General features: G+C 51.7%; 1 protein-coding gene across 1 annotated transcript; it reads left to right on the forward strand.

Annotated features, from left to right (window-relative positions):
- Nucleotides 1-4,525: 4,525 nt before the first annotated feature.
- On the forward strand, nucleotides 4,526-7,978 carry GSC2 (goosecoid homeobox 2). Its single transcript, XM_068157108.1, has 3 exons — nucleotides 4,526-4,835; nucleotides 5,643-5,890; nucleotides 6,386-7,978. Exons 1-3 carry the CDS (start codon nucleotides 4,526-4,528, stop codon nucleotides 6,488-6,490), a joined length of 663 nt encoding a protein of 220 aa, XP_068013209.1. The 3' UTR covers nucleotides 6,491-7,978.
- The last annotated feature ends 3,046 nt before the right edge of the window (nucleotides 7,979-11,024 follow it).

The following is an 11,024-nucleotide window of genomic DNA, read 5'->3' on the forward strand; positions in this document are numbered from 1 at the left end:
GGCCGGCGCCGCCGTACCATAGAGCTCGGGCGGGCTCCTCCCAGCTCAGCGGCGCCCTCTAGCGCTGCCCCCGGCCCGGGCGGCGGCAGCTCCGGGCAGCGCGGTCCTGGCTGAGGGCTGAAAGAGACGAGACCGGCTGGCGAGCGTCACCTTCTCCCGCAGCCTCCAGCACGACGCTGGATCCATCGCAGGCTGCAAATCACAGAAACATCATCCGAAGCTGTTTCCAGAGCTGGTAGAAAGCGAGAACCCAGCCAGAAAGGCTGAAAATATCCCTATTAGCCAGCATCCCTATCGCCAGCGTTCCTATTAGCCAGCATCACAACACTAGTAGCCAGTGGAGAGTCTGCTTCTTCCTACAGGGTGAAATGGCTTTTGAAGAGAGAAACAGCTTTATTATAACGCTTGATGTTCATTATTGTCAAATCCAAATGGTTTTATTTGGGTTCTTTTTATTAGCTGGCATAGGCCTGAAGTATTTTAACAGGCAAGGTTTTAAGATGACCTTTAAAGGTCCTTCCCTGCCCAAACTATTCTATGTTTCTGTGATGTCTGTGCTTTTATGAAACACAGTTATTGCTCCTGACTAGTGCATCCCACTGAGCTTTACCCAGCAGCTATCGAGAAATTGCTCCTGGCTGGTTTTGACCTCTGAGGGTTGTTTTGTCCCTGGTTCTTTCTCACAGTGGCACTGGGGTGACCAATGGGCATTGGCTGCTCAAGAGACACAGTGGCACAGGCAGCCTAGGAGAGCACAGTTGGGATGGGCCACAGTTCATGCTAAGTGACCAGCAGGACATTAAGATGTGGCTCCCTGGGAGAGCACTGTGCTTGGGGACAGCAGCCCCAGACTGTAACTTTTGGCAACATTTGCCAGCAGCATCCATCTCTGTTCTGCTTTAGAGATCAGCCTGGAAGATAAAATTCAGCCAGGGGGGGCAAGTCTGCCCTGTCTGCTGCCAATCTCAGCCAGGGAAAGAGCCCAAGAGTTACCCCAGTTAAGGCAGAGAACTTCAGGGTGGTCACATCCCTTGGACCTGCTCCTCCATTCCCTGAACACCACAGCCACCTCACACGGGTGACAGGGGAGCCTGGGGAAGTACTACCAAAGTAGAGCTTGCATGAGTGCTAGCAGCCAGGCAGGGCAAGGCAGGGGAGGATGCTCCCAAGTTTTAGGGTTTCCAAAGCTCCTCTTTCCCCTCTCCTTGTACTGCCTATGGAAGGGAGGGAAAGGAGAGGGCGGGGGAGGATTTCTTCTGGTTTCACCACAGGAAGGATTTTCAAACCCTATAAATTCACTTTAGACAAGTGAACAGCTAAAGCAGATTAACCTTTTTTTGCTAATCCTCTATAATGGCTTTGGAATCTCCTTAACCAATAAGAAAATGATAAGAGCCTGTTTCCTTTCTTTTTATCTATATCTATATTGTCCTCCCTTGTCTGCATTTTTTTGTCCTTCTTGTTTTATTTTCCTTTCCCTTTTCTAACATGAAATAGCTCAGAGATCCTATCTCCTGGAGGCTCAGTAAACAGAACATTAATAATCCCTTTCCTTTATTCCTCTGCAGTAACAGGGTGCAGAGAAGCGTCTGCCGATCGGGATTTGATTAGCAGCAGCTATCAAAAGTCTCTTTGTAAGATCTGGGTGCTAAATCCCATAATTCTTTGATAAAAGAAGTATTACCAGTCCATTTTCTGAAGTGAAAGGTATAGGGAGGCATGAAAGAAAGCAATCAGTGGAGATCCTAATAGGCTAAGTGCCTGTGCGGTGGGCAGGCAGGGGAGGGCAGGGAAAGGATTCTTTGTTATGGATGGGGAAGGAAAATTAATCTGCTGTGGGTGTATGATTATTACAGCTGAGAGCAGAAAGGGTCAGATCCTGCACCTGCCCATGGCACGTTGCAGTTCACCTGCCCTGCCATCCCTCTGGACCAGCAGGGTATGGGGAGCATAACCCAGCCCCACATCCATCTCCTGCCTCACCATTTGGGTATATGCATAAATGCTGGGAGCAGTTTGCCATGAGCCCAGGCACAACTGCAGCTCCAGTGCCTCTCTGGTGTGCTGGCACCTTGGCAGGGCAGCAGTGGACATGCCCAGGCACCACAAAGGCCTCTTCCTCTCAGACCTGCAGCAAACACACCAAGATTGCCAGAGCACTGTTAGAGTGGATGTTACATCATCAGAATAGCAAAAGGAGAGGCAAGTAAAGGGATGGAAAGACAAACTGTGATTTGTTTTGAAGAGAGATTTTACAGAGGTTTGGGGGTCACAGGTAGAGTGGCTGTGGGGCATCTCCCACCAGCACTGGAGAGCAGCAGGGTGGGGAATGGCAGGCAGAAGGCAGGGCCAAGGAAAGAAGAGTGGGGGCTGAGAAGGGACTGTCTTGGAGCCTGGCTCACATCTTTGTGTGACACTGGAGGGGTTGCTGGGCTGTTCAATGGGAAGTCACAAGGATCCACAAGGACCTTGGACGTGCAGTGGTTTCACAGTACTCACCTGTGTGTCTCCTGGTAGGTCTCAGGAGTGGGACAGACAAACACCATGCTGCAGACAAACACCAAGCAGGAGGGGTGTTCCCCACAGCAGCTCCTGAAGCCTTGCTGCTCATCTTGGCTGAAAAACACTGAGGGCAAGAGCACTTGGCTTTAAACTTTTGTAAACAGCCTGAGCTCAGCCTTTGCTATTTTAACCCCAGCTACATCTTTCCTCTCCTAGATCACATCTGCAAGGCCTTGCTGCTTGCCCTGGGGAGGGTCAGGGACAATCACCCTGTCCCAAGTCACTGCTCATGGATGTAGAATAAACCTTTATTTAGAATAAACCAAACCAGATTGGAAGAGACCTTCAAGATCATTGTGTCCAACCCATCAACCAATCCAACCCACCCAAACATCTAACCCATGGCACCAAGCACCCCATCAAGTCTCCTCCTGAACACCTCGAACGACAGTGACCACCACCTCCCTGGGCAGCCCATTCCAATGGGCAATCACTCTCTCTGTACAGAACTTCTTCCTAACATCCAACCTGAACCTCCCCTGGTGCAGCCTGAGACTGTGTCCTCTTGTTCTGGTACTGGGTGCCTGGGAGAAGAGACCATCATCTGCCTGTCTACAACCTCCCTTCAGGTAGTTGTAGAGAGCAATAAGGTCACCCCTGAGTCTCCTCTTCTCCAGGCTGAGCAACCCCAGCTCCCTCAGCCTCTCCTCACAGGGCTGTGTTCCAAGCCCCTCACCAACTTCGTTGCCCTTCTCTGGACTCGTTCCAGCAAGTCAACCTCCTTCCTAAACTGAGGGGCACAGAACTGGACACAGGACTCGAGGTGTGGCCTAACCAGCGCAGGGTACAGGGGCAGAATGTCGTCTCACTCCAGTTTCTCTTGCAGAACAGAAACAGTTGGGAACTTAACTGACAAAGCTTTGCAGAAGCCCAGAGGCTGCAGTCAGCCATCTAGGCTGCTCTGAGCTCACTGAGCCACCTGTTAGCTCTGGCAACAAGACTCTGCTGCTGCCAGACCTCACTGCCTGCCTGCCTGCACATAGAGGCAGCAATCCTGCCCTTCCCTTCCCGATGCCAAGCAGGGGTACAGCTCAGCTCTGCAGGAGGTAGCTACATGCCACTAAGCTGTGCCACAGAGCTGCCAGTAATCTAATTTATTAACAGCTCTGAATCCTCACAAAGAGTGTGTTAGATACAGGCAAAGCATTTGCATTATCACTGTGATAGGGCAGCAGAGAGGAGGGAGAGGGGAAGGAATGAAAAATACAATTTCTCTGCTTTCATCAGAAAATAAATCAACTTTTGCAGAGAGTTCTGCCACAGCCAAGGGCTGTGCTACCATTAAACATTATTTTTTATCAAGCTGAACTCTCTCCCCTCTCTCATATTGTATGATATGACAGCTCTCTTTTGATGGGAAAGCTTTCATTTGGCCAGAGAAAGGGATAATTTGCTTCTTTTAAGGAGTTAATCCTCTGGTCCATTTCCAGTCTGGGAACAGCTATCCTCCCCCTTCCTTGGATTGGAGGCTGCAGCACAATGGAGATCATAACCACCTCAAATCTACACTCGAGATGGAGAAATCAGATTTCCTTCTCCAGTCATTTTTGTGGGATTAGCTAAATCTTAGATCCACACTAACCCTTCACAAAGCTGCCAAGATTAGGTAGAATTTATTTTACTCACAGGGGGGAGTTAGGGTTCTCTTTCCAAAGGGATTATCTCTCTCTGTATATATATATATATATATATATATATATATATATTTAGGGTGGCTTCAGTCATAAAGCAGCTAGGTTAGGAGAAAAAGTGCATCTGTGTCTAAAATAAAAACTTGGCTGGGAGAATGACAGTCACTTGAAATGCCAAGACAAAGCAGCCACTCTGGATGGCTTTGCCAGTCCACTTCAAAAGCCACCTAAGCTGTCCTTCTCCTTGCAAGACCTCACTCTGGAGTTAGTGCCCAGAGAGCAAAGCCAGCTCGGCTTCAGCTGCCCACTCCCGGGGCTGCTGCTGGCACAGGATGTCTTCAGAGCCAGCCCCAGACGGCAATGCCAGCAGAGGAGGCCTGAAGAAACCCTGCTCCTTCCGCATCGAGGACATCCTCTCCAGCCCAGCAGAGAGGAGCCCCCAGGTCTTGGTCCCACTATGCCTGCGGAGCATCTTGGACTGCACACCCAAAGGGTTGTACGAGCTAGAGACCAGCCCAGCCAGCTCCCTGCAGGAAGAGGAGGAGGAGGAGGAAGAGGAAGAGCTGGAAGGGGCAGGCTGCAGATGCTGCTGCTGCTCTCACACGAGTGCCTGCTCCCTGCGGGACTCACCGAGCTGGCTGGGTGAGTGCTTGGGTTTGCTTCACAGTGTAGGGCTCATGGAGGGGCTGGTTCCAGTGCTGGGTGGAGGGGAAAACCTGGGTGTTGAGTGACAATATAGCCTCTGGTCTGCCATCACAGTGGTCTCAGGCTCTGGCTCCAGCTCCAGCGAGCTCAGCTCTGCTCTCAGCCTGGGTCTCAAGAGCAGGCAATTCAACCTGCAGTGCTGCTGGGGTTTTCAAAGCAGCAGGTGCTGTTTATTACTGGAGATTACTGGGCTAGTGTAAGATACTTGAGAGGCTGATGCTTCTAGGGACCTCGAGGATGCCCTGGGCAGCCTGATCTAGTTGGGGATGTCCCTGCTGATTGCAGAGAAGTCAGAGTGTGGAGGTTCCTTCCAGCCTGGACCATTCTATGATTCTCTGAATTCTCTGTGGAGTGTGGGGCCCCATGGTCATGCTGCTGCTGTGCAGAGCTGTGCCTGTGCTTCTGGGAAACCTCCCTTATCCTTTAAGGAAAAGAGGGTTTGGCTGCATCTAGCATTCGGAGGGGGTGGGGGGAAGTAGCAAAGACTTAAAAATGGAGATCAAGAGCACCCTGAAAGTTCAGAAAAGCCCTATGTCAGGACTGAAGCACAGCTCCTCACTAGCCTGTGAGTTTCCTACTATTTTCTGGAGCTGGGCACACTGAATAATGAAAACCCAGGAGCTGGGCAACTGCCTGCTTCCGAGCAGCAGGTATGGATGCAGCTTACCCCTGAACTGCGGCAAGCCAGGGGAGCGTTTGAGCCCCGCCGCCCCTAGCACTGCTGCTGTCCCTCTCCCCTTGCAGACGCCGGGCTGCCCTGGCCCGTGCAGCTCCTCCGCTCGGCAGTCAGGGTCTGCAGGAGTGCCCAGGGGAGCTCCGGCCAGCTGCAGACGTTGCAGCAGATGCAGCGCCGGACACGCCGGCACCGCACCATCTTCACTGAGGAGCAGCTGCAGGCCTTGGAGACGCTTTTCCACCAGAACCAGTACCCAGACGTCATCACCCGCGAGCACCTGGCCAGCCGCATTCACCTGAAGGAGGAGAGGGTGGAGGTGAGCTCCTGGCACCGGCGAGGTGCTGTTTGCTGTGGCCTCTGGGGCGTTGGGCTGCGTTTTGGGGGAGCTGCGGAGAACCAGGGGCTTATTTTAGAGACAGACAAAACACAGTCGAGATTTGGCAAGGAATGGAAGAGTGCAGCACAGCTCTGCGGGGCTGATGTGTTCAGGTGTCCTATGAACGCTCCCCCTCCCCACCTGTACAAACACACAGACATGCCCAGTGCTGCCCCTCCCTGCACCCCAAGTGTACTTCCCCTATTTATGTGATCTGCCACCGGGGTCTCCCACCTCCCTTCTGCCCCTTACATGTACCTGAGCAGGTCTGCGGGGCTGGGGGGAACTGATTACATGCTGTGTCAAATATTGAGACTGGGAAATGTATTAGAGCATCCTAAAGCTCAGGCTGTACAGCCCAGGAGGGTACCTGCCTGCCTCACTCCAAGGAACAGATGAAATGCAAAAGTTCTTTTCTTGTTTTGCACTTCAAAGGTTTGGTTTAAAAACCGTCGGGCCAAGTGGCGGCACCAGAAGAGGGCGTCTGCTTCAGCACTGATCCTCCAAGGCAGCAAGAGGCCCTCCCAGGAGAGCTGTTAGTGCTTGCAAGCTGCATCCCCACAGACGAAAACCAAGAGCATCCCTTTCCCACAGCTGGCAGGTTCTGTAGGGCAGTAACCCAAGGGGCACTAATGAAGCAAAAGGGAATCCCTGCGACTCCCAGAGGAGAAGGACATGCAAAAGGAGACAGCACTTTCACATCCCAGTTTTTTCCTCCAAACTTAGCTCACACAGCAACTCACCAGGAGCAACTCACTTCAGAGGCTTAAGCAGAAATCCCTGCCAGGAGCCTGCGCAGGGGACAGAGCTGTAGCAGTGTTAAATGTGTGTGCACCAAGGGAAGGGCAATCTCCCCTTAGGCACATAAAATCATTAAGGTTGGAAAAGACCTTTAAAATCATCAAGTCTTGGCTACAATGTCCACTAAACACTGTCCTGAAGCACCACATTGCAGCATCTTCAACACATCCAGGGATGGGGACTCCACCACCTCTCTGGGCAGCCTGTGCCAACCCCTCAGTGCTCTCCTAGTAAAGTTTTCCCTCATGTCCAACCTAACCCTCCCCTGGCATAGCTTCAGCTTGTTTGCTCTTGTCCTGTTGCTGGTGACTTGGGAGAAGAGATCAACTCCAGCCTCACTGCAGCTTCCTTTCAGGAAGCTGTAGAGAGCTGCAAGATCTCTGGATCCAAGCAATGGTGATATCTTTCTTTTTCTCTGACTTCTTAACTCTCTCCCTTTCTTTTTCCCCTCCCATGTTCCCTCTGCTCCAGTCCATTACTGAGATTTTTCGTTGGCTCTGATGAAGGGGAAGTTTGTAAGTGTAAAGAAAGCGTGCCTGAAAGTTTCTAGCAATCCCTACCTCCCCCTAAGACCAAAGGTCCATTCCTGAGGGCAGGGGGCAGAACAACCCTGGAGGACATAGGGAGAGAGGAGGCTCTTGTATGTCCTTGACACAGGGAAGACAGGAGGGTCTTGAATCTCCTTGGAGATAATAAACATGAGGCCCCTGTGCTGCACCACTCCAATAAGCCGTTAGAAGACCTGAGTTAATTAAGTGGGGGTGGGGGCTACATCCAGCTCAGATCAAAAGTTTAACATGAAGAAGAGTCAAGCCTTCATCAAGAAGGCCCTCTGAAGACATGGCCACAGAGCACTGGAACAGGCTGCCCAGAGAGGTTGTGGAGTCTCCTTCCCTGGAGACTTTCAAGACCCATCTGGATGTGTTCCTGTGGGACTTGTGCTGGATTCTGTGGTCCTGCTCTGGCAGGGGGTTGGACATGATGATCTTCAAAGATCCCTTCCAACCCCTGACATCCTGTGAAGACCCCTACCACATCTAACAAGGCATGTGCATATAAGGCAGGATTCCTGTAAGTGATTCCTTGGAATCCCCAACCCCTTTCCCAAAAGGCTCTGCAGATGTTCTGTGCTTTGCTTACATGAAGCAGCAGTCTGCAGTCAGAGTGTGGATGCTTTCTGGAAGAATCCTGATCCACCTGCATGCATGCTGTAATAATAAAGAGAAAAACTGCTTGAGAAACTCTTAATTGAGTCTTCCTGGGTTCTGCCTCACATTACAGACTGAGGGAGCTGAGGGCTCTTCAGCTTGGAGAAGAGGAGACTAAGGGTGATCTCATTCATATTTATAAATACATAAAGGGTGAGTGCCAAGAGGAGGGAGCCAGGCTCTGCTGGGTGATGCCCAATGCCAGCACAAGGGGCAGTGGTGGAAGCTGAGGCATAGGAAGTTCCATGGAAACAGGAGGAAGAATTTTTTCCCTGTGAGGGTGGCAGAACACCAGAACAGGCTGCCCAGAGGGCTGTGGAGTCTCCCTCTCTGGAGATATTCAAGACCTGCCTGGATGTGTCCTGTGTGACCTACTCTAGGCGACCCTGCTCTGGCAGGGTGGCTGGACTGGATGATCTCTTGAGGTCCCTTCCAGCCCCTAACATTCTGTGAAGGCCACCTCAGCTGACACAGCTTCTTTTGGGAGTAGAATAGAATAAGCCAGATTGGAAAAGACCTTCAAAATCATCGAGTCCAACCTATCACCCAACACCATCTAATCAACTAAACCATGGTACCAAGTGCCTCATCCAGTCTCCTCTTGAATACCTCAGTGATGGTGACTCCACCACCTCCCTGGGCAGCATTCCAATGGCCAATAACTCTTTCTGTGAAGAACTTCTTCCTAACATCCAGCCTAAACCTCCCCTGGTGCAGCTTCAGACTGTGTCCTCTTGTTCTGCTGGTGGTTGCTTGGGAGAAGAGACTAACGCCCACCTGGCTACAGCCTCCCTCCAGGTAGCTGTAGACAGCAATAAGGTCTCCCCTGAGCCTCCTCTTCTCCAGGCTAAGCAACCCCAGCTCCCTCAGCCTCTCCTCACAGGGCTGTGCTCCAAAATCATGGAATTGTTAGGGTTGGAAGGGACCTCAAGGATCAGCCAGCTCCAACCCCCCTGCCATGGGCAGGGACACCTCACACCAGATCAGGTTGCTCACAGCTACATCCAGCCTGGCCTTCAAAACCTCCAGGGATGAGGCTTCCACCACCTCCCTGGGCAACCTGTGCCTGTCTCTCACCACCCTCAAGGGGAAGAATTTCTGTCTGCTCTTTAAATCATGACAGCCTGCTGCTGTCTGGCCGTGATGCCAGTGCCTCTGCTCCTCAGGGCTGCTGCAGAACTGCTGAGAATGCAAAACACAAACAAGTCTTGCAGCATTAAACTGGGGAGCTCCTGCTGAGAGCCACCCCCAGACTGCAGCAGCCTGGCCAGGCACAGCCAGGGCTGGGCTTTCCTCTGACACAGGCACTTGTTGCAAGTGGAACCAGAAGTTTTTATCCATTTACAAACTCAGCCAACACTGCAGAGCAGGGACACTGAGACAGGAAAATTAGATCACCATAAATCAGAAGAGGTGGGGAAGGAGATGAGCCACAGCTACATTCTTCAAGGACAGGCTACTGGGGATGAAGCAGGTGGAGCCCTAACCAAGGAAATGAGTAATGAGAAGTTACCTCCTCCTGCCCTGCTTCAGTTCTGGAGTATTTTTTTATCACACAGAGCTCTTCATGTGAGCTCCCAACTGAGTAAAGGCAGAGCCCAGCTGTTCTGGGCTGTCACAAATACACAGGTGACAAACCCTTGACTCTTCCTGGGGGGCACAGAGATGAGCCACATCCTTCTTGGCCTGTCCCCCAGCAAAAAATGAGGAGCTCTGGAGCCTGGATCCCCTTCTGCCTTCCTTGAGGCACAGCAGGACAAGGCTCACCCCACAATGGCACCCAAGCACCATCTCAGCCTGCCAGGGTTAAGCACTGGATGAAATGTTTTACAGGACTCAGCTGAAAGTGCTGTAAGGTTGCTTTACACCAGAAGAGTCTCTGCCACTCTCTTCCAATAGTGTTCTCTCTAATGGAACATCACAGTGGTCTTGCTTTGCTTGGAAGTTGAGAGCCACAGCCCTGGCAACAGCCACACATTCAGGTTATGTTTGGGCTCCTGGAAAGAGTGAAAAATACCAAATGTGAAAGACCTCCTGAAGTAAAAAAGGACCATGCCTGGAAAAGGAGGAAGAAATGGAATAGAGAGAAGAAAATGTGACAGACAGTGTGGATTTCCTAATGGCCTCAACAGCTTCTTCCTCTTCTCTCTCTCAGAACAAAAGCTGTTCCAGGCTCACAATAGGAGATGTTTGTGTCAGCAGAAGGCTTCCCCACATCACCCACCTGGAATCACAGCACTGGGCACCCTGGTGTGCTCCTGAGTCTCTGTGGGCAGCATAGCACAGCCTGAGCATGGCTCTGACAGCTTCTAGGTTGCTCCCACAGGCCAGAACAGACAAGAGAACAACCAGCTGCATGCTGTACCCCTTAGTGGCTGGCCAGACCACCCCAGGTCATCCCTGAACTGTCTGCAAGATCAAGTGTGACCTCAGGGAAATTTCAAAACACAGAGAGCAACATTTCTAAGCTGACTGTTGCCGAACAATGCAGCAGCAAAGGAGCCCAGAACTGGTCCCAGGTTTGTCCATCACAGGGTGGTGTCTATGTCCTGACCACCTTGCTAGAACCTGTCCTGGTCTATCACTTTTACCTTCCTCCAGGACTTACCTTAGTCAGTTTGTTCCTGACAGCTCTTCAGACAGCAGGGCAGGTGGTTTGGCCACCTCACTGCAGGACTGTGCCAAGTAGTTTAGGAAGGAGTTCAACAAAATGTTAAACCAGATGCAGGAAAGCCAGACCCCCAGGGACAGGGAACCCAGGGCCCACCATGGCCTCTGGAAAGCTGAGGGACCCAAGGCAGCTTGCACAGCTTCATCAAGCTGACACGTAGCTGGCCGGACAGAAGGAAGGACAAAAGGTGCGCAAGGAGGAAGGCTCAGCAGCTGAGTAGGCAAGGCAGGAATCTGCTTCTAGTCCCCCTGCAAGCTGAGGGCATGCCAGATGGGAGAGCTGTGGCACAAAGCTTTCCCTTACCTAAAAACCCTAGGAGGATGCTTTTCCCTCTGCAAACCAAGAGCTTTGGCTGTGTGAGAGTTATGCTTTGCTTAACCTCTGCAAAGCACCA

Source organism: Melanerpes formicivorus, unplaced genomic scaffold (genome assembly GCF_026170545.1).
Source record: "Melanerpes formicivorus ecotype bairdi unplaced genomic scaffold, bMelFor1.0.p_v2 SCAF_36, whole genome shotgun sequence".
NCBI classification, from domain to species: Eukaryota; Metazoa; Chordata; class Aves; order Piciformes; family Picidae; genus Melanerpes; species Melanerpes formicivorus.